This window comes from Corythoichthys intestinalis, chromosome 7 (genome assembly GCF_030265065.1).
Source record: "Corythoichthys intestinalis isolate RoL2023-P3 chromosome 7, ASM3026506v1, whole genome shotgun sequence".
Lineage (NCBI taxonomy): Eukaryota > Metazoa > Chordata > Actinopteri > Syngnathiformes > Syngnathidae > Corythoichthys > Corythoichthys intestinalis.
In genome coordinates, this window is record NC_080401.1 from 49,936,497 (window position 1) to 49,960,708 (window position 24,212).

The 24,212-nt window shown below is 38.5% G+C and overlaps 1 protein-coding gene across 2 annotated transcripts in view; it reads left to right on the top strand.

The window, feature by feature from the left end:
- tmem131 (transmembrane protein 131) overlaps positions 1-24,212 on the top strand; it is a 77,347-nt gene that overhangs the window by 31,572 nt on the left and 21,563 nt on the right. The window contains exons 6-24 of one of the 2 annotated variants that reach the window (XM_057840844.1): positions 1,448-1,564; positions 1,642-1,764; positions 7,894-7,974; positions 8,107-8,254; positions 8,340-8,396; positions 8,470-8,531; positions 8,611-8,719; positions 8,984-9,092; positions 9,163-9,316; positions 13,054-13,224; positions 13,301-13,411; positions 13,554-13,688; positions 20,298-20,402; positions 20,467-20,553; positions 20,663-20,815; positions 20,940-21,015; positions 22,365-22,479; positions 22,815-22,953; positions 23,055-23,164. In XM_057840844.1, coding sequence (XP_057696827.1) covers positions 1,448-1,564; positions 1,642-1,764; positions 7,894-7,974; positions 8,107-8,254; positions 8,340-8,396; positions 8,470-8,531; positions 8,611-8,719; positions 8,984-9,092; positions 9,163-9,316; positions 13,054-13,224; positions 13,301-13,411; positions 13,554-13,688; positions 20,298-20,402; positions 20,467-20,553; positions 20,663-20,815; positions 20,940-21,015; positions 22,365-22,479; positions 22,815-22,953; positions 23,055-23,164 — 2,162 coding nt within the window. Of the gene's footprint in view, positions 1-1,447; positions 1,565-1,641; positions 1,765-7,893; positions 7,975-8,103; positions 8,255-8,339; positions 8,397-8,469; positions 8,532-8,610; positions 8,720-8,983; positions 9,093-9,162; positions 9,317-13,053; positions 13,225-13,300; positions 13,412-13,553; positions 13,689-20,297; positions 20,403-20,466; positions 20,554-20,662; positions 20,816-20,939; positions 21,016-22,364; positions 22,480-22,814; positions 22,954-23,054; positions 23,165-24,212 lie in introns of both variants that reach the window. The other variant, XM_057840843.1, reaches the window with a different exon arrangement.

Sequence of the window (24,212 nt, forward strand, 5' to 3'; positions counted from 1 at the left end):
CTTACAGTTTAGACTAACTTAAAACTTAACTAGAACTTAAAAATGGCTTGACACAAAGAGAAATTCAATTGAAACACGTGGGAAAAAATCCCAACTTTTAAGTGATGTGTGTTATCAAGCGTAACGGCATTTTTAGGTAAGATATATTTTTTTAAAAATAAGATCTAAAAGTTTTTTGAGTGAAAGCAGTGAATTAGTCTTTTTTTAAAATTCTAGTTACATCTGAGATGCAATTGTTGGCTGTTTTCAACAATATACATCGAAAATAAAGACATTGTTGACTGAAAATGGTTCAAGATTAGATGAAATGTCTTGTTTTCTCATGTATATTTATAATTGCTCTTCACCTAAAAATGTTTTATCCGATTACTCGATTAATCGATAGAATTTTCAGTCGATTACTCGATTACTAAAATATTCGATAGCTGCAGCCCTAGTTTTAGTCAACGGTTACTCAAAATGTTTTCATCTCAAAAATTCAAAAGGTTTAGTCAAAAAATAAAGGCTTCCCAACAATTTCAAATGAACGTTGACCAACGAGCACGTATTGTAGCATTGACAAGTACAATGCCAACTTCGTGATGATAATGCACACTCAGCAGGAAAACAGCATTATTTCCAATTAATTATACCGACCTGGGCGCCATGGAACTGTATGTTTAAAAAATAAAAAAAATTAAAAAAAAAATAACTTTTTTTTTTTTTTTACATAAAGTCAGTTTAAGAGGGATAGTCGCCATGCTAAAGTTGATGCTAATGCTAACATGAATGCTGTTCTAATGCTGCGAGTTCAGTGTGTGATCATCAGACCTTCAAAGGCTGAAGAGACATTGCATATTGTCTCTTGGTAAGAAAAAAACCCAAATCTTAGCATGTGTTTCAAAACAAGCAAGCCTGGAGAGGACATCAGTGAGTGGGGGGGGGGGGGGGGGGGCACAGCTTGTCACATGAGTCACACAACCAAACACTACTACGACGCAGGCTTACTAACTACACATACAATAACAAAATGATACACATTGTGAACATATGACAGAAACTATGGCGCAGTTTCGTCGGACGAAAACGGGCATTAGTCTTGTTGTTTTAGTCTCACTAGACATGTTTTTAGCTCATTTTCTTCTCGTCATCAAAAAATTGGTCGTCGACGAAATATTTTCATTACTGTCATCGTTGACAAAAACAACAATGGTTTGGTTTCTCCTTCAAGTTAGGAGATGAGCTTATTTAATATTTGCCTTTATTATTATTTTTTTTTACTTAATTGACTGCCATTGTCGGCAATACGCATCCAGTCCATTGTGACTGAGATGGCTGGAGCGATCATTCACTTCCAGCCCTCACAATTCTCTTATCACAATCAATGGTACTGAAATATAATCATTCACTGGGACGTCTGTCATTGTCAATGGCAGGGAATTTAGTCTTTCTCTTTGTGTCCTCACAGGTGATTCCGCCTGGTGGGAACACATCATTCGATGTCGTGTTCCTCGCGCGAGTCGTCGGCAATGTAGAGAACACTTTATTTATTAATACGTCAAATCATGGAGTGTTTACATACCAGGTAAAGACTTGTGCGCATCTTCAAATTTGAAATGTCTTTACTTTGCTCATTTTTTTCTTCCCATCTTTTCTCTGCAGGTTTTTGGGGTAGGGATCCCAAACCCTTACAGACTACGTCCCTTCGTGGGAGCTCGAGTCCCAGTGAACAGCAGCTTCTCACCACTAATAAACATCCATAACCCCTACAGTGAACCACTGCAGGTACTATAACACATTTCAAAAATAGATTATTTGGGTCATTCCAGAACTGTGGGACATTTTCCATCCCAACCTTCCAAATTTTAAATAATGCACATACTAAATGATAAAACATGCAGTTTCTGAGTGAACATTGTTGTCCAGAGACCAAATTTAAAAAAAAAAATCTTGAAAATCATTAATACCAAAGAAATCTGGGATACTCCCTAAAAGGCACATTATCTCTTGTTCCACCCTTATAATTTAAACTCAAATAAAATGGTTATTTTTTTCCCCTCTTGTAACTGGGGGAAGGGTCTCTCACAACATACGCACTTACAAACCTACACTTAATCCTCAATAAATGCTGCTGGAACGATGACAAATAGTCATTAAACATCAAAACAAATTATGAATAAAAATCGGAATAATAGTAATAATACCTGTAAAAATGATTTGATTAGAGCTGTCCCGACTAGTCTACATAGTCGACGTCATCCGACGAGCACAACATCCCTTCGATGGTTAATGAAGGGTTAAAAAAAATCTGCGTGGAAAGTTCAGAATGTCGGACGCTCTGTATGCAAGTGGGGAAAGCGGCACAAAGCCTAAAAAAGCGCACCAGAGTGTCCAAAACATTGACTTATTTCAGAGAACCAAAGGAGGGCACACTCTTGTGTCCTGTCCCATCAATGCCAAGCTTGGCTGCACGTCGACGGTGAATACATACCTAAAGTGCCGTCATCCAGTTTGTAAGTCCATCTAACTAACTAACGACTTGTTTTATTGAAGTTGCTAAGCCTGTCGCGATATGCAATGAGTCCATTTATCGCACGGCAAATAAAAATGAGGGCGATAATTTTCACGGCTGCTTCTTATTGCTGCGCGTGTGCGTGCTTGCTAATGGCATATGAGACTCCAGTTCCTTTCTTTTATCAACAGGCTGTAGAAAAAGTTCAGACATACAAAATAAGAAAACACATCTATATTAAACACTGTAACGTTAGCACTGCTACACTGAGGTGAATGGGGGAAAAAGGCAACCCAGTCGTGTCATGAAAGCAAACTTGCGGTTAAAAGGTGACACTTCAAACATGAAAAATAGCTGGTTAACAGCATTTGCAAACGAAAAACATGACCGAAAAAAAACCTGATTACTGACACTACATGCAATGACAAAAAGTGCTTTTTTTGCGGAGTGTAAAGCTGAAGTTAGTTGTTTAGCGAACGTACTTCCGGTGAACATTTCAAAATAAAAGCATGTCATGTTCGTCATATAAATAACGATTTCTGGAGTTAATCCCACATACTTCAGAATTCAGATTCTACTCTAAGAATACCTTTAAAATGACACCCTTTATGAAAAATTTGAATGGCAATGAATAATTATTATAATACTATTATATGTAGTACAATACTATAATATTAATTCGAGGTGTTTTTTTAAGAATTGTTTTGAATCATGTTTGAAAGGCGAAGTCAGTGTTCTGAATCTGTTTACATTCCATTCTTTTGCACTAGTTAATTCTATCAGCATTTGAACTCATTGTTTATTTGTGATTTAGTATTGTTATTTATGTGTTTATTTGTACTTTAATAAATAATTTAAGTGTTCCAAAATATTATTGTGAATTGATAAGCGTCAACAAAAATTTCATTGCTAAATTTGTTTAAAAAAAATATATATATTTTTTTTAACGATTAGATTAGTCGACTAATCATAAAAATAGGACCCTACTCACGTGACGTCACAGCCACGCCGCCGCGCCATGTTGTCCGTATACTCGTCATGTTAATGCATTAGCGCTTCGTAAATTCCTCCTATTATGGTGTTTTTCTGCTCGTTAACATTAATAATCAAAATGGTGAAGTCGTGTGTGGCAGTCGGTTGCAAAAACAGAGAAGATAGACGGAGAGACTTGAAGTTTTACCGTATTCCGAGAGACCCGGAGAGGAGACCGAGATTGACTGCTGCAATTCGACGAGAAAACTGGGCTCCAAACGACTACCACAGATTATGTAGTAGTCATTTTATATCTGGTAAGATGCATTTAATATACAGGACTGTCTCAGGAAATTAGAATATTGTGATAAAGTTCTTTACTCTCTGTAATGCAATTAAAAAAACAAAAATGTCATACATTCTGGATTCATTACACATCAACTGAACTATTTCAAGCCTTTTATTATTTTAATATTGCTGATTTTGGCTTACAGCTTAAGAAACCTCAAAAATCCTATCTCAAAATATTAGAATATCATGAAAAAGTATACAAGTAGGCTATTCAACTAATCACCTGAATCATCTAATTAACTCGAAACACCTGCGAGGGTTTCCTGAGCCTTAAAAACACTCAGCTTGGTTCAGTAAACTAAATCACAAGTATGGGGAAGACTGCTGATCTGACTGCTGTCCAGAGGACCATCATTGATACCCTCCATCAGGAGGGTAAGACACAAAAAGAAATTTCTCAAAGAGCAGGCTGTTCACAGAGTGCAGTTTCAAAGCATATCCACAAAAAGTCTGTTGGAAGGGAAAAATGTGGCCGGAAACGCTGCACAACCAAGAGAGATGACCGCAGCCTTAACAAAATTGTGAAGAAGAGCCGCTTCCAGAATTTGGGGGAGCTTCAAAGACAGTGGGCTGAAGCTGGAGTCCAGGTATCAAAAGCCACAGTTCACAGACGTGTCCGGGAAATGGGCTACAATAGCCGTATTCCCATGGTCAAGCCACTTCTGAACTCAAGACAACGGAAGAAGCGTCTGACTTGGGCTATGGAGAAGAAGCACTGGACAGTTGCAGAGTGGTCCAAAGTCCTCTTTTCAGACGAAAGCAAGTTTTGCATTTCATTTGGAAGTCAAGGCGCCAGAGTCTGGAGAAAGGCTGGAGAGGAGCAAAATCCAAGTTGCTTGAAATCCAGTGTGAAGTTCCCACAGTCAGCAATGGTTTGGGGAGCCATGTCAGCTGCTGGTGTTGGTCCACTGTGTTTCATCAAGTCCAGAGTAAATGCAACTGTGTACCAAGAGATTTTAGAGCACTACATGCTTCCATCTGCTGAAAAGCTCTATGGAGATGAGGATTTCATTTTCCAGCATGATCTGGCACCTGCCCACAGTGCCAAAACCACCAGTAACTGGTGCACTGACCATGGCATCACTGTCCTTGATTGGCCTGCTAATTCCCCTGACCTGAACCCCATCGAGAGTTTGTGGGGTATAGTTAAGAAGAAGATGAAAGACACCAGACCTACAAATGCAAATGAGCTGAAGGCCGCTATCGAAGCATCCTGGGCATCAATAACACCTCAGCAATGCCACAGGCTGATTGCCTCCATGCCACGCCGGATTGATGCAGTAATCCGTGCAAAAGGATTCCCAACCAAGTACTGAGTGCATCAATGGACATTTTCAAATGTTTGATTTAGTTTTGCTGTTATAAAATTATTTTTTTTACTTGGTCTGAGGAAGTATTCTAATTTTTTGATATAGGATTTTTGAGGTTTCTTAAGCTGTAAGCCAAAATCAGCAATATTAAAATAATAAAAGGCTTGAAATAGTTCAGTTGATGTGTAATGAATCCAGAATGTATGACATTTTTGTTTTTTTAATTGCATTACAGAGAGTAAATAACTTTATCACAATATTCTAATTTCCTGAGACAGTCCTGTATATTTAGAGGGTTTTGGGCTGACAACCACAATTAAGATCATTGCTAGGCTAATCGCCGACAACATACACTCAGACTAGGCCTGAACGATATTGGAAAAAACTATTGCTGCGATGTTTTTTTGGGATTTGCGGTATATTGCGATATTATATTGCGATATTAAAAAAAATGTATATATATATTTTTTCAATAAATTTTCAGAAGATGACTTAAATAGCTGTTTGGAAAGACTTTAGATGACTCACCATCACCACAGTGTACAGTCATCCCTTGTTTTTCACGGTTAATGGGGAACAGAACCTACCGCGATAAGTGAAAAACTGCGAAGTAGCGCACCCCCCCATTTTTTTTTTTGTGTGTGTCTGTGTTTTTTGTGCCCAATGTATTTATTCAGATTTAGCATTGGAAAGAGATACATAAAAGACATGTTTTTTTCTCACTCCCCCCCCCCCCCCCCCAACAGTGATTTTAAAAATGTATATAAATAAATGGTTTTTAAGCACTTCAAATGTCATAATTATGATAAGTTTTAAACATAACTGTCCAACCAAATCATTTTTGAACAAGAATAAAGTACTGTAGCAGATAAATGTTTGGTTTTATTAAATGCTTCTGTTTATCTACTTTAGCTGTGACCGTTGAAGTGACATGTAGAAATTTCAAACTCCTCATGATCACTTCAGGCATTTAAATGTCTCCAACGTCCTCACAGTACACACATTCATTCCAGCGCGGCTTCCTTGCAACTGTTTAAGAAGTTAAACGATGATTGACAGACGCCCGTGTGAAGTCTGCATCTTTGGCCAGATCAAAGCCATCGTTGTGCCAGTGACTGAGAGGATCAAAAGGCTGGGAGAAGGAGGGTAGGAGGCTGTGCGCAGACCAGAAAGTGAGGCGTATGTGGATCAAAAAAAAAAAGAAAAACTATCAAGTGAGGCGTATGTGGATCAAAAAAAAAAGAAAAACTATCGCACGTGCTTGCGATGGGACTATCGCGCACACGCACATCGCGATGGCGATGTCTAAACGATATATCGTTCAGGCTTAACTCAGACGTTGTGAATGAACTACCTGGAAATATATAATTATAAGGGGATAATCAGACAGTTGTCATACAATTAATTTACAATTTCACTATTGAGGTCAAAAGCCAAAAAATAAATTCAACTAGGGACAATCTGGAGTAGTGTTATCGCACTTCATATTTATTACATATTATATATGTATGTAGTGAGAGTGCTATCGCTAAACCATATAAACATTAAAAGCCCTTGCTCCATTGACAAATGACATGAAATACATTAGACTTGACAGTGGATGTCAGCAAGAACAAAAGATTTTGAATTGAAAATTTCGTAACTCACCTTTCCGAGCACAAGATAGATTCCTGCCGAATTTTCGTGGACGAGGACCTGTTTCACCCAACCAGCAACGAAGTATTTATAAGCCTCCAAGCTCTTAAAGTTTTTCAAACTTTCGTGAGAATAGATTGATTTTGTGTGGACAAGATAGTTGTAAATATCAGGGTAGCTAGCAGATGTCAGGCAAAGACGGCAAAGACAGCGGGTCGAAAAACATCGATTTAGGCATCAAATACGGATCTGGCAAATGGATAAACTGAAGCTTTTCCACGTAACGCCTTTTATGCAACGCATCCAATGAGTTTACAGCGTCAGATAACACCGGGGCTTCCATGAATTGCTCTATAACTTGCACGACTTATTGAAAACGATGAGAATAGGTCTAAAAAAACAGGTACAATATGGCGGCCGGATACAGCGACATGTCATTTTGTGACGTAGGTGAGTAGGGTCTATAGTCGGCTGACTAATTGGGAGACAATTACACATTTGGGACAGCCCTACTTTTGATAGCAAAGTAACAATTTATTCACACATACCCAACTGAGAGATGACGCTTGGTGGCCGCGACAGCGGGTTAAACTTTTCCCTCATTGCCGCCTGTCTCGTAAAGATGGATTTTTTTTAGTCTTCTTTTGTGGTGACCACTGCCTCGTTCGCCTGGGGAACTTGTGTTCCTGGGGGGCAACTAGTTTGGACGTGCGCATTTCCGTGAGGGAAACTGGAGGGTGCGGGGGACGTGAGCGGCAAGCCTACGGAGCGGGCGCTGCTAGGTGAGCAGCACGGTCACAACTACGCTGTACGGGTTGAATCGGGTTGGGGGGTCTTACCAAATGCGCTACTGCCCTCCAGTGACCAGTTTTATTGCTTTAAAATGGGTTTTGAGCATTGTGCATTCTATCTAAGATACATGGGAACCTGTACATGCCAAATTTGGGAAAAAAGACGCAAAAGAAGTATAAATACGTTTTTGGGAAGCTGAAGCAATTAATAATAGATTGTATTTATACGTTTTTGGGAGCAAATGAGTTAAAGGCAAAATGTCCTTCAATTTTGGAATGACCCTTGAGTTCAGTAAACTACTCTTATTAAAATGGCATTACGTGTGCTTTTGGCTGGCTTGAGGTCGTCGAGATGTATTCCAGTGGAGGGGATCTACATTTAGAGCTCCCCACGGGTCAGCAGGGAGGTTCTGGGAAATTATGGGTGAGTTATTTTCCTGTTTGTGACAAAATGGAGTGTGCGCAGATAACATCATATAAGCAACACGTTGCACTTTTTGTACGAGGGTTGTTTTACAACCTGACATAGTCACCTCTTGTTCTTGCCCCGAAGGAGATCCCACCTTTCGAGACAAAGGGCGTGATGAGAGCTAGCTTTTCGTCCAGAGACGTGGACAACCACACAGCTTTCATCCGAATCAAAACAAACGCGCCCAACGATGACAAGTTCATCATCCTACCGGTCGAGGTGGAGGTCACGTCAGGTGCGCTGTCAATGACAAACCTTTGTCCTTGTTTTTTCTGAGAGCTTGCGTGTCTCAATTTTTTTAACATCTTGTGTCTGTGCAGCGCCTGGTATTTACGCCTCCACCGAAATGCTTGACTTCGGCACACTCCGCTCGCAAGGTACGCATTCTGAACGTAACCCACAGCCTCATGTTTTTCAACTCCGCACTCACGACACATTTTTTTCCCCCAGATCGGCCGAAAATGTTGGCTCTGTATCTTCTAAATTCGGGGACAAAAGACGTTCCCATTACGGTGAGTTGCCTCTATTCTGCATTTAAAACGCACGGATGCAAAATGCTTCTTCACCACCTCACCTTTTCCTTTTACACAGAGCGTCCGTACAACACCGTCCAACGAGGCCGTCACGATAGACTTCAAAGCCATCACGCTAAGAGCAGGAGAGAGCAGATACACAAAAGTAGCAATTATTAGCTTTGACGGTAAGTCTACACTGATATTTGAAATTAGCAACTTCACCGTCACCTCAAAATAAGCTAGTTTTATCAAAGCTTGTAAGGTATGTTTTTGATATTCTATACATTTCTATTTGACATGCGTTATATCCACGAGACCGTCAGTCAACGGTTTCAGCACTTCGTCTTTTATTTTGCAGCGTTGGCTAATTTTGCACCGTCATAATGGAGCAAAGTTATGCAGTATTTGCTGATTCACTCAACTTCCTCTTGCATGTGTCATTGCCACAGCCTCCAAGGCTAGGAAACAATATCAGTTCTTTGGTAAAATCACAGTCAAAGCGAAGGAAAAGAGCTACTCCAAGCTCGAAATCCCTTACCAGGCAGATGTTTTAGAGGGGTAAGTCACACTTCCCTGTTAAATGAATTTAATATGATGTGAAGGTGTGAATTTAGTTTCCTCTGTACAGGTACTTGGGATTTGACCACACATCAACATTATTTCACATACGGGACAGCCCGGTGGATCCTATGGACCGGCCCGTATCCCTCACAAATGCCTTCAGCTTTGATATCCGGATACATAACGTGTCCTTGCCAGAAGAGGCCAAAACTATGTTCAATGTTAGTCCCAGTCCTTATAACTTTCCTTTTCCCGCCACTCCCTACTCAGGAATGTTGCTAATATTTTTGGGTGAGTTTTGACATGGACCAAGTTGGATTATCTGAAGGTCAAACTGAAGAAAAACCTCTAAATTGTTTCTTTTTCAACTCTGCTGTCCTTATTTAAATTACTTAATACTATTAATAACCCCAATTTGACCCACAGCATAGAAAGTTACTTCTTTGGAAATCCAGTGGTTCAGTGTTATCCGTTATTTAAAGCAGTGTTTCTCAATTATTTTCTGCTTCCACTGTAAATAGTACCATTTGTTGCATAAAAATAGTATTCTCTATTTTTTCTATTAATTATAAGTACACCTCTGCATAACATTTACTTTTTTTTACTTTTACCAACTTTTTTTATATGAAAGAAAAAAAATATATATATATATCAATGTAGAATAAAGTATAACTTTATTAACAATTGGGAGAGGTAAGTCTGGGCTTTCCTGATAAAGCTGCAGCCCCCGCGACCTGACCCCGGATTAAGCGGTAGATGATGGTTGTTTTGTTTGTAACAGAAAAGATTTAAAGTAGGGCTGCAACTATCGATTATTTTAGTAGTCGATTAATCGATGAACTAGTTAGTTCGAATAATCGAGTAATCGGATAAGGAACCAAAAAAAAAAAAAAACCTGACCTGAGCCTCAAACGGTATTTTAAAAAAAAAAATGTGGATATACTTTATGTACAACAAAAAAAAAAAAACAAATGGCTAACATACATAACAAAATTTCGCTATCTTAAATGCTTTAAAATGCCAATTTAAAAAAAAATAAATATTTTTTAACAATACTCTTTAATAGTATAACACATATTCCCACAAAAAACGGCTAAATATACCTTTAAACTAAATTAAAAATGCATTCAAAAAAAGCTCAAACAAAAACTTAGCTTATGTTGGTCTTAACAGGGAGCAGCTGGATTCAGCCATGTGAAATTAGGTGGACTAGAGGGCAGCATATCCACCCAAATTAATCAAATGCAAACACTTTCAAAACAAACCATTACAACGCCACTTTAATTCAACGAATACTCGAAGCAGCAAAATTTAATCCGAATATTTTTTTTCTAATCGAATACTTGAGTTAATTGATTAATCGTTGCAGCACTAATTTAAAGCGCATCAATTTGCCTGAATAAAAAAAAAAAGTCAAACCAAAATGTAAAAACAGTCAAGGAACATCTTTTGACCTTTTGATACTGAAAAATAAAATTCAATAACATCAATAATATTAAATTCAAATTGATTAGCAACTTACGATGACAATATGCAAAACCGTTTTACCGAAAAAAACAAAAATAGAACAAAAACGACAGTGTCATTGGACAGAGGACAGTTTTTATTTTTGCTGCAGGCAGTATCAGCTCCTTTGCTGTTGTGTGGGTTATTTTGTACCGATGCAACACTGACAAAGGGGACGATTGTTGGCAATAGTCGCTCGTTTTCACTGAAAAACAATCAAGCGGCTTATCAATGTGATCAGGCTCTAATGTCTTTATTGGTTTAGCTTCCCGCTGTCTTCTGCTAACATTTTTAGACAGACTGGTCTTTCCAGGTCTCCCACTGTATTAAAAAAAAGCAAAACGCTGCATACGCTTCGACATATATCCTCGCCTAGCTCTTCATAACTTCAGCGCTCTTTGCTGTGTGCTCTTGTTTGGTTCAGAAATACCGCGCACACTCTGAAAATGAGAGGACCACTGCCACCCACTGAATACACTTTATTCTAGTACGGCAAAAAGGGTTTTCCCGAGGTCCCATGCGCCACCCACCGGCATGGTTCTGTGCCCCTCTCGGGGGGGGGGGGGGGGGGGGGGGGTAGTAGTACGCCCCGACTATTTGAGAAGTACTGATCTAAAGTAACGGAAGTGAAAAATATCATTACTCGGTTTTATTTAGGCCACTCCATATACTATTGAGTTGTTTCACGTCGACGAGGATCATTACAGTCAGGCATGTAAAAATACTGTATGTATTATTCGATCTAGTACAATAGAATTAGGACCTTCAGTAAACTGTAGCTTAAAACTAGAGCCATTCAAGTATAACTACGGGTACAATCCTTCAAAATATTTGAAATTGACCTTTAATTAAAACACTTAGCCCCATAAAGTTACTTAGAAATATTTGAAATTAACCTTTAATTAAAACACTTGATGTCATGAAGACCTCTTGTTCACATTTTTGTACATCACATTTATTCGCATTCGGTATCGTACAAGTGTGGCCTGTGTGACCCAAAATGTGATGACCACTTGTGTGTGTGCCAGGTCTCATTATAATTTTACTTATTATTAATCATTATTTTTAAAATTTGGCGGAAAACACTCAGGAGTTGCGCTCTGAGACCCCCAATTTTGCCAAATTTCAAAATTGTCCTATATGCATGTTTGATACATCTTGGGAAGCTTAAAATCTTAATTTTCTAGTGGAAGATTTTTTTTTGATCAGGAGGGCATTTAAAAAAAAAACCAAAACATTTAAACCTTTAAACCCTAACTCGAGGTGAGAGCATGAGAGAGCATAATTAAAGACACCATGATTTTGATGAGATGTTATCACGTACTTACCTTTTTTCGATCCCAAAACTCCGTGTAACATGTCTCACCAAGTGTCAAGACACAGCTGTGAATGGCCACAGCCGGACTTTTGGGGGATTTTATGGGTGAAACACGGTAATATAACAAGGGTCGCAATGCAGAAATCTCTGACTTTTGTTTTGAAATATTTAACCTTTTATGTATTTATTTTTCAATTATTCTTTGCTCGGATCAATTATTTATCATCTAAAATAGCGAGGAAAATGCGACAGTAACAAAAAAAAAAATACAATTAAACGATAGTTTTGAGGTAGGTATCCGTGACCTATTTACAGACAATTTAATTTGTTTAAAAATGTATATAATGCGAGTGAATAATTTTATACATTTTTTAAAAACTAAATATTAGACATCAATGAATGATTATAAGCTAAAAATGATACATTTCGAATAAATATATTTAGTTACATTTTTATGGCTGGGTTGAAACAAAAGAGGTTGCGCGGTGTCTGTAAAAGGGGGTTTTCCAGGGTAAAACGGACAATTTAAAAAATAGTTGGGGGTTTAATGCACCACGAAACTGCTATGGCATCAAATAGACATTGTTCTATCAAACACAACAGTTCTTTTGGCTTAAACTACAGCAGTTTATTTTAAAGAGGGGTGCAAGAGCAGAAACTGCTTTTCCAGCTTTGTGTTTTTTGCCATATACTTTTAATAAATAACATTATAAATGAAATAAAAATATTCAAATGAATAAAACCCGGATAACACTAAGTTATAACAAAGTTATTAAATGATAAAATAACATATTTTTAAACATTTTTCTTAAAAAATCCTTCAAAAAAGTTTTAAATGCAGGGATTGATTGTTGTCTATTTCAATATGTAGAAATAGAGAATATTCTTCATTTTTTTTCTTTCATTGCCTGAGATTGACAAAAATGAAGCTCCAATTCATTTACACTGAGAGGACAGGCTGTAAATGTCATGTTTCAGTGTCACAGACAGGGTCATTTGCAGCCAGCCTCTTCCAGTCAAAATGGAAAAGCACTGTTAATGAGTGCCCTATAAAGGATTTACACTTGGTCAATTCAACCAATTAACAAAGACTATAAGAAATGACGGCACCCTATTTTTCAATGTTGCTCATAGGTACAAAACTTCAGCGCCCCTGTCCTGATTCCGGCACACGAGTCGCGCTACATCTTCTCACTCCTATTCCAGCCAGTGCGGCCGTCTATCCACATCGACAGCAACATTTTGCTCATTACCAACGCGTCAAAGTTTCACCTGCCCATCAGGGCTTACACAGGCTTCCTCGAAGTATGTTTTTCATTAACTCCCACTTTTTCCACTGCATGAATTCCTGCTCAAATTATTTTTTTCTATTCCCATTAAGACTCACGTGCTACCACCCAGCCTGAAAAAGAACATGCTGGACTTTGGCATCCGCAGTTCTACAGACATCAACAGCATCGTTTTCTTGGTGGTGAACAGTAACCCCATAGAGGTAAAATCTATCGCGTACGACTGTTTAGTGCATGACTGATAATATAATCATCTTACCACATCTGCCTTTGTGCCAGATGTGGGTTTCACAACCCTAAACGGTAGGTAATCAGCATTAACAATGTGATTTTGAACTCTTTTAGCTAGAGGTACGGTCCTGGCAGGTGACTGGTGACAGCCTCTCTATGGAGCTGCTAGGAGTCGAGTGGGGAAACGCAACAACTGCCTCCAGTCGCCTGCGAGAACTGCAAAACACTTCGGCTTCCAGTCACAAATCTGTAAGACTCAATACATGAACAGTTAGAGGTCTAAAAATCAAATCTGCTTTTTACACATTGTGTGACGAACATTTTGTGATTTATTTGTTTGTTTGTTTTGCTAAGCAGAACTACAATTCTCAGGAGTTAAGAATCATTTTATGGTTGCATTATCGTGGAGAAGAACGTAAATATAAGCCAGTATTTCCAGGAAATGGCCACATGATATGGGCGAAGACATTTTATCAATGCCTGTACTAATTTAGCCAATCAAATCAGAGTATCTCAACTTCCCTGCGCTTCCTCCTTAGGTTCTTAATACCCATTATCACATGGGCCTGTGCTTAAATTTATCTGCATTTATGTGCATGGCTATAATTGATGTCACAAAATGGCTGCGGCCATAAGCAGTATGATTTGTTTTTTGTGTTTTTTTTTTTTCCTCCTTCAGTGGTTTTCAACCTTTTTTGACTCACGGCACGTTTTTACATAGGAAAAAATCTCACGACACACTACAAACCAAAAATGTTCCAAAATTATTTTCTGTACAATATTTTTAATATGAAATAATTTCTCAGTACGTATACTTACTCAGTGTTAAACCTGAGCCTGTTTAGATGAACACAAAGTCGATATCCTTATTCTTCAACAGCTCTCAGTCTTCCTCTGTTTTTATTATTATTATTATTTTTTTTTATAGCAGTTAGGCTTGAAAAAGCTCAGAATTATCAGACAGGGGCACTTGAGCAATGTCTTTAACTAGAGGTGTGCAAAATTTCCGATTCTTAGATTATTCGCGATTCGGCCGTGGAAGATTCGAGAACGATTCACAAACATCCAAATTCCGATTATTGAAATATGCCAAGTAAAGCGGAAGTACAACACGCTCAGCGCGCCGCGCGGTCAATGAGCAACGGAGCGAGAGTAGCTAAACATCATGCTTCTCATTACCCGGCCCCTCGGGTAATGCCAGTGCTCAACTCACGGCTCTAGCTCAACTCATGCCACGAGATAAAAAAACACAACAACATACCTGAAGCTGCTACAAAAGTACGTCATCCACATAATGTTACGGTAGATATCATTTATATAAGACTAGATGCACTACGGTAGCGGTAGCGTTTGCAGCACATCTACAAAAAGCTAGATGCAGACGTAGTAAACGGCCGCCATCTTAAAGCAGTACACTTCTCTGCAAGGCTGTTGTAGCGAACCTTCCAAGCAAACCTAATTAACTTTTTATCTAAAATACTCCTAAATCGGTAAAATATTGACTTGAATCTATCTTTAAAATAGTTTTAAAACTTTCACATGTCGAAAGTTGACAAAAGGGAAATTATGGATTAACGGGAGCAATTTTAACAACTTTAACGGTTGATTCACAACATTAAATTAATTGAATGTAGTTTAAAGCTGCTGATACAGAATGGGGACTGGAGTTTTTTATTTACTGTTATTTTTGTATATTTGTTTACTGCTATATGTTAACTTGATACTGAAATAGTAGTTTGGTTTAGCCTGAGAGTATTTTTGAACAATTTTGGAACAAATGTACAAAATATTTAAAAAAAAAAAAAAAAAAAAAGGGGGGGGGGGGTGTATCAATAATCGTTTTAGAATCGAATCGGACCATCTGAATCGTAATCGAATCGTTAGGTGCCCAAAGATTCCCAGCTCTATCTTTGACCACATCAGGGCCGAGCATCTCGCAGAACCACATCAGGGCCAAGCATCTCGCAGACAATGTCTTTGCAGGTAGGTAGTATTAATGTCTGTCACGGTATGGGACTTTTTGGATTTTGCAACAAGGCTTTGAGGGCTTTCTCATTTATCTTCGTAGTTTTCATCAAAAAAGTTGCCCGTTTCTCTGTCTTTTTACAAAGGCGAACAAAATAGTCCATCGACTTGTTTTGAAGAGACGGGTGTTTAGTTTGGAGATGACGTTTAAGCTTGCTTGGTACCATGGCGCTGTTGGAATGGATCGATGCTCGTGTCGCGTTCAAGAACTGCTCGGATTTTTAGCCATTAGCCCCCTTGCTGTTCTCAACAATGTGTTGGAGTAAAACACAAGGAGGATTGACGGTTGTCACATTTGGATCAAATAGAAAGGACACTTTCGAGTATATCGACACATGACGAGTCTAACCAAATGATGTGCAGTAGACGGGCTGGGGTCCACATTATCGCGGACAGCAAGGTCGTTGATGGCTAAAAATCCGAGCAGTTTTTGAACGCGACACATGCAATACTTTGTTCATCTACACACGACCGAGAACGTTCTACCTACTCCTTCCTTCCGTCCAACTGCAACTCCGCCCGACGACATAAAAAAAAAAAATTATAATAGCCTTGAATGGGGAAATAGAAAGAAGAGGAGTCGGGGATGAATTTCCCACTTTATTGTGGGAACAATGGAAACTAATAAACAAAATAACAGCGGCATCCGCTACATGCGACCGCTAACTTCGCTCACACGCCGTTCTCCCTCCCTCTTTGCTTGCCTCCCGCTACGTCACCACTAAATATATATATGAATTCGACATTAGATAATTTTTCGCGGCACACCTGACGATCTCTCACGGCACACTGGTTGAAAAACACTGCGCTAATATACAAAAGCCAAGACCAGACAATTTAAATGAAAGCAAAACAAGAATACCAGTACGATACAATACAATGAAAACTACTACTACAAACTAGACTTTAGTTCTTTAGTTAAAGTTTAGTTAAAATAACTAATAATAATATATTCTGTTATAGTTTTATGTAGCTTAACTAAAGTTTAGTTAAACTAAACTACGAGGGAGAAAATACTGTTTTTGTACAAATGCCTTCGTCAGAATAGCAGTAGTAACATTGTCATAAGTGTGGTTGGTTGTTTTCATGTTCATTCACATCCGTTTTGGAATGCAAAAGACAAGTTCGAAAGTCCAATGGTATATAATCTATTATTGTCCTGTGCCATCCCAATAGTGAGGGGTACATGTCCGTATTCCCGTGCATGAGGATGTTTTTATTAGTGTTGCACCGATACCATTTTTTGGGCCCGATACCGATACAGATTCCTGGCTGTGCAGTATCAGACGATACCATTCCGATACCACTTTGTTTGCAAAAAAACCAACAACATATATTTATATATATATATATATATATGTACGTATAAGGGATGCAACGATAGTTAAGTCACGGTTCGGTACTATTTTCGATACAATTCAGTACATTTAATGCTCCGAAACAGAAAATACAACTGTTATTATTATTATTTTTTTTTTTCTTATTTGCTAACAAGCAAAAATAACAGTGCCATCATATAAACAAGCATTTTAGTGCATAAAATTTATGTGCTTGCTTCTTACTGATCTGAAGAAAAGCAAAACATCCTATTTGTGGTCCGAGTCCATCTGTAACGTGATGAATTAACAGTATTTGCATTATCTATAGTCACTGGTATGGATTGATTTGACCTGCTTAACTTCCATTCAGTCATGGCGGTTTCTAATTCATCAATGTAGTATATGGACAACGCGTCGCTCTGGGCTCACGCAGCTACTGGCATGGGATCTAATGTAGCACATCTAGGTTGCTATTTGATGATATCTAGTGTGACGCGCTAGGTTGCTATCTGATGATATCTAGTGTGCGCGCTGCACCGCTTGAGTGTTTTCTGGCCACAGAAGTCACTTCTGCCCATTACTGCACAACACCAGCATATGACAATCGACTTTCATAAACAGGACGAGTTTAAAGTACAGCGCTCTTAATTTGCCACTCATTGTTCATCATGAAACCATGAGTTTGCTTAGTCTCTCACAGTCTTAAACTTTTTGATACCATCGGTGCTACAACAGCAGGCGTTAGCTTACGCATGCTAATCGTTTGTGAATGCCATGTTAGAAAAGCAACGTAACATCGCGGATATGCGTTTTAGTGAACATCCTTAATATTGAAGACGAAGGTGTTATTTTCTTTCGGTAATTTCGAGACAAAGACATACAGATGTCATGCATCGGGATTTGGGAAGTTAGCTCACGTGGGGAGGACAGTTCATATGCGCTCAAGTGATGCCAGTAGATGGTATCTGCGCCCTAAATGTTGGTACTCGTCGATACCGATACCACCAATTCGGGCCGGATCGGCGCCCCCTGCCGATACTGATATCTGTATCGGTGCAACTTTAGTTTTTATGGGCGCAAAAAGTCAATATATTATACTTAATTCTGACCTTCATCATTAACACGGTCATTTGAAAGATCCAAAAGAAGGGAAATTGGGTTGAAATTAGCTGCTTTATCAGAATTTTCTGTATTTCAAACAGAATATGACCCCAATATTACTGTATTTTAACACAGGACTAATGGCAGTGAGTAAGATTGGTTTCGCTCTTTTTACAGAAGCAGCAGGTTTTGTTTTTTCGCCCTGGTATCGGTTCAATTTTGGTTAAAGGGAATGACTTTGTCATAAGAAAACAATTTATTATGATAGTTATAGCAAGGAGTGTCTACTGGTGCCATCAAAACAAGATTAGTACCACGTTTTGTGAATTTCTTTTGTTTAATTAATTGGCGGATGATTCACTGTACTATATTATGAAGTAGCTGTTTACACGTTGCCCTTAGTGAAAATGTGAGCCTGATCCAAACAGCATGGCTGCAAACTAAGCTTTGATCCGACTGTTGGCTTTTTAGGTTTAAATTTATTGTGTGTAATTTTCTCCGAATTACACAAACTAAATAATACTTTTTTTAAAAATTCCTGAAAGAATGTTTAAGGGCTGCAACTAACGATTTTTCTAATCGATTAATCTGATAAATGTCACTTTTTTCAATTACCTTCACACATTAAGTTGTTTTAGGCATGTTGTACCTTCACAATTTAACTTTAAGTTGTTTTAGTTATGTTGTAAGTAACAAAAGACAAAATGGACGACTTTCCTTCAAAAATGAAAACTTGTTACAGCTTCCTGATTTAACTCTAGTCTAAAACTGTACTGTTTTAAAGCTACACCAGGGAACTTTTCAACCTTTATAAAATATTTTCATAACATTTGTGATGAAATGGCGACTGACAACTCGTTAAATGACACCTCTGTTATGGCCTGAGGGGGTCTGTATCGCCTTCACTGGCATTAACTAACATTTAGAAGGGTGGCAGGAACCCTGCCACACACAAAAAAACTACACATGCTGCTTTACGGCATACGTCACTTCCACATTTCCCCATTCGTTATAAAGGCTGAAGTCAATGCGAACGCTTATGCGCGAATTCTGCAACGATGGCAGAGCAACAAAAGAGATGAAAAGATTTGTCTGTAGAGACAAAAAAGAAAAAGGGAGGCTACCAGGATAAAAGGGTTTAAAAGGACACTTAAGAATAAAGCCGCCAGCTTTCACTCGCTGGCGTGACCCCCTCTCACTATTACTCGCTGATGAGTTCATGTGGGGGGGAAGTGGGGGAATACGGTACAAAATCAAATACTTCCGTCATATGATATTGTTGAGCCACAACTGGATTCATTACCTCTTCGCTATTCATCCTTTACACAGCCGCTGGAAACAGAAAGGTCGTTCAGTCCAACTGCAGGTGACCAGGAGATCAGGATTTTACGATACTGTGCGCTGTTCCTCATGGAAAATGCAGTCTTCCTTCCGGCAAAACATTACCGCTTTTGTCCACCTGTGGCACTAAAATAGACCAAAACAAAGTCCCCTAGTGTTGCTTTAAGTACATTAAACTGGTTGAAGTTTTTAATCGAGGTTCTGAGTATAAAACATAAGAATATTTTCTCAAGACCTGTTCATTTAAATAAAAAAAGAGCTGCTGATTAGCATTTTTTTCTTGTAGGCAAAGCGCTGATATATATGACCCGTTTATCCTATTTAAACTAAACAACAAAATCGAATGAGGAGGCAGACTGTAATGAATCATTTCTTTATCAAACAGTTGTTCATAAATCCAACAGTAAATTGTCATAGAAGACTGCTTTGACATTGGATTTGGATTGTGCGTTTGCGTTGAAAGTAGACTCTACACTGGTATATGAAAGGGTGTACGTGTGTGGTTTCTTTATAAATCGAAATGAGACAACTTTACTATGTCACAATAATTCAAGTGCAAATATGCTTCTCCCAAACAGAATACAAAGGGCAACTTTATAGAAACTGATTAGCATAATTGCTAGCTATCTTAGCGCTCCATGCTAAGTAGTAACGCCTCATCAGCAAAGAATACAAACTATACAATTGTCTTCATTTGCTCACCTCTGACAGAGGCACGCTGGATTTTTTTAAATAAACCTGTCCAGCTGCTCAGGCACAGAGAATAGGAATCTGAGTGTTATGATCTCAGAAGTTTTAATGTGTTACATGGGAGTTTGATATACATGGGAGTTTGATATACATAGTGGTGCTATCGTTAGCTAATTATATTTACTCGTGGACACCATGTGGGGGGCCATACACTGAAACTGTTTTTTTTTTTTTCCTTTTAGAAATGACGTTTTAAGCTAGGTGTCATAGCACTAACTGTTGCTTTGGCACATTTTACTTGATTTTTTATTTTTTCTTCATTGTAAGATAATTACAAACACTGTCATAATTCACATTACGTCCGCCTATTTTCTCTCTCAAGGTGATTATAGCATCCGGCTTTTACGCAGCTTTCCGTGTAACACTGGTGGCCAAAGCCCTGGAGGGTACATACGATGGAGCCATACACATTACCACAGACTACGAGGTTCGTCGCCATTTTACCCGTTTGTCTGTCTACTCAATTCTGAATTTTTGAATTGTCTTCTCAGATTTTAACCATCCCGGTAAACGCGCATATCGCTGTGGGCACATTAAACAGCGCCCCCAATCACATCTTCCTGCCTCCTTCATTCCCAGTGAGTAATCCTAGGCCTATGTTGTTTTGGATCACTTTCTTGATTAAAGTGATGCACACTGATATGTTCTGTTTTTCTGTTCCGTGATTGTTTTTTTTGCCTGCTCTAGGGGAAAGTTGTGCATCAAGTATTAAGCATAAGGAGCTCATTCAAGCAAAAAGTGAGGCTGGAGCAGATCCGCTCGCTGACTGAAGACATCCGCTTCTACTACAAGCGCCTACGAAACAATAAAGATGAATTGGAGCCTAGGCGCAAATCAAAGGTAGGTAAAGATAATGCAATCCCTGTTTTCATTTTTATAAACCGCAAATTAAGCCTAATAAAGCATATATGGTAGAAAGGAATGACAAAAAATGCAATGCTTTTCCCTCTGTGTCTCTTCGTAGGTCGCAAATATTTATTTTGATGCCAAATTGCAATGTGAAGATCACTGCTACGTGGGGCTGCCTTTCATACTAAAAAGTAAGTATTGTCGCATCTGTTAGGTTCCCCCAGCTTCTAGCAACAATATATTGATCTGGATCAAAATATCTTTTTAAACAACGAAATAAATAACGAAATATAAGTTTTTAAACACAGTCAAATTGAAATGATCAAAATGCAGTATTCTGATTAATATCTGTTCAGTTTTCTTCATTCAAATATCTGAAATGTTTCAGCGGAAAAATGGTTTTATGTATTTTATCAAGGTGAAATGGAACTGTGTTAACCTTTTAGAGAGCACTCATTTAACACCTTAGCTAGCATTGACGGCGCTAAACGTCTGGTCCGTTTTGACAGGGAAGGCTGGTAGTCCTCCCAGCCAAAATCGATTCGACGTCTAGTGCTGTCAACAAGCATTCACAGCCAGTCCGACGCGTTTTCCAATGAAAATGCCCTAATCCCTTCCAAGCAGTACTGAAACAGCCCATTCAATTTTATAATCAGGGTAAAACCGTATTAAACAATACACATTTGAATCATTCCATATACCTACCCTAACTGTTAATACATGTAATGAAGTACATAATAAAACATAATGTAATGGGAAAACAACACAAAAATTTTTTTTCGAGTGAGGCGAAGGTGTTCTTTCATGGCTTCCTTCTCTTTCAAGATTGTGGGTAAATAGTAAATGGTGTTATACTTATATAGCGCTTTTCAACCTTTCAAGGCACTCAAAGCGCTTATCGCCTAGCTCGCTCTTCGTGACACAAAAACGCGAGGATACTTTTGCTCTTTTGGCGAAGACGTCGACCATTTATAAAAACCATTGTGGTTGTGTATGTCCTCAAACTGTGACACCCAAATTCCAACCTCATCAACCAATAGGAGAGCAGAATCACGTTCCTGAAGCATGATGGGGAAAATTAGGACCAATAGGGCAGCAGGGTCTTAAAGCGCAACATTTGAAAGCGGGAAATATTTTCCCGTTTAAGCGTGTCGTAACCTGAAAATTCAATATGTAGAGAAGTTCGTAAATAGAGGTACCACTGTACATAAATTATTCAGAGAGGAATGATCCCTCCCCCTCTTAGCAGATTAGGTTAGTTAGGATATATATTTTGGGATTGTTTATGTGTTAAATAAGATTGTATATGTTTAAATGTATGGAAGGAAAAGAATGTAGATGTTTAAATGTATTGATGGAAACTGATAGGTCAGAACTGGGTGGGAGTGAAAAAGTTTTTCTTCTCCTTTTCGAATACTCAAATTTTGAATACTGTTTTCTTTTTCATTTATTTGATTGTTGTTTCTGTTTTTATCAATTATGAATCGAATATTTGAAATAAACAAACCATAGGATCATAAAAAAACTAATATTCTGACAGCTGAGTCAAGGCCTCATGGCGTGGTGCTACACGAGGACATCTGGGACGCCGATGTAGATCTCCACATGAAACTTCTCAAGCGATGGCAGGAATTGAAAGCACGCTCAGGCCACTTGTGAGTGATTTGTCCCTTTTTTTTTCTCCCCGGCTCCAATCAGTAGCCCCGCGGGTGAACAGAACTATTTACAGCAGGGGTCAGCAACCCTGGTCCTCGAGTGTCACTATCCAGCTTGTTTTCCACCTCTCCCTCCTTTGGCACACCTGAATCAAATGATCAGCTCATCAGCAAGCTCTGCAGGAGCCTGATAACGATCATGATTATTTGATTCAGGTGTGTTAAAGGAGGGAGACATGGAAAACAAGCTGGATAGTGGCACTCGAGGACCAGGGTTGCTGACCCCTGATTTACAGAATGCCACTCACTGTTTTTATATCTCGCCGCTACTGAAGGATTGAAACCATATTCGAAGTGGGTACAGATCTCCAGAAGAACGTGCAGACTAAAGTTTCAGCTGAGCTAACATGGCCCACTCTGGTCAATTCCACGCAGCGCATCACGTTCCCATTGACCAACACAAACAGCTCCTCTGTGAGTGCTCTACATACAATGGACCTCTTGTGCCCTCACAAACTCCTGCAGGAATGTCTTGAGGTGTTGTTAAGTCTTATACGCTCCCCGTCTGTCTTTAGGAAGAAGAGGTAACGCTAAAGAATCCTGCCGATGTTCCAGTCTACGTCCAGGTTCTTCCTCTGGCGCTGCTCCCCAACCCTTCGGTGTTCTCTGGAAAGTTGGCAGACAGGTTGGAAAGTCAAGTGCAATAATCTAGTGCTACTCCCGATGTGTGTTAGGCTGGATTCAAAAGTGCCAAGATTTCTGATTTAAGCAAAAGTTTTGTCTTAGATCCTCTGCAATTGGTAAAATATATTCTTAATAGCTCATATGGTCTTCAAAAGTCTTGCATTTCATTTAATGCGACCTGTAGTACAAAAAAACACATTTTAAATTGTTCTTGAACAAAGAAATGCAAGCATAGTTTATGTATAACTAATTAATAGGGGTGTAACGGTACACAAAAAACTTGGTTCGGTACGTACCTCGGTTTTGAGGTCACGGTTCGGTTCATTTTCGGTACAGTAAGAAAACAAAATGCAAAATATAAATGTGCTAGTTGTTTATTACACACCTTTGTGCTTTCAAAAATAGGAACATTAGCCTATACGAAGCTAGAATTCTGCTCAAAATGTAGCGGGTATTTAAAGATAATCCAACAACAATTTGCTTTTCAGAACCCGCGTATTGTCTGCTTTCTTTTTGAAAGAAAGAAAAAAAAAAGAAGTCCTGTGCTAGAGAGAAAAGCAATCTCAATGACAAAGATTTTAACATGCATTTTACAAATGAAATGCCTCAATGAATCATTTTTTTTTCTTATGAACGGTTTTCAAAAGCTTTATTGGTGGATTTTCTTAAGTTAAAGCGCTACACAGAAATTAATAAATTGTGTAAGCAGGATCTGTGTATAATTATTATTATTACAGGTGTTATAGCTCGTTTTAATTTATTTTATTTAAATGGGCTATTATTTTATGTGTTTATATTTTACAAATGTGATGTATTCATTTATATTGTATATTTTATGTTGTATAACTTTAGTTCCTATGTGGCTATTAGTTCCTACTTGTTTTGTTGTGGTAGGAGGGTTTTGTATTGAACACGGGGCCGTGTTGGTTATTATTATAGCAGAGAAGACAGCAGTAAATCAACAAAGACAAGTCAACTGTGCCCCGATCTACTACTCAAGAGATCTGATGGACTCAAAAAGTGGGTTACGATTGCATATTAGTTTGAAA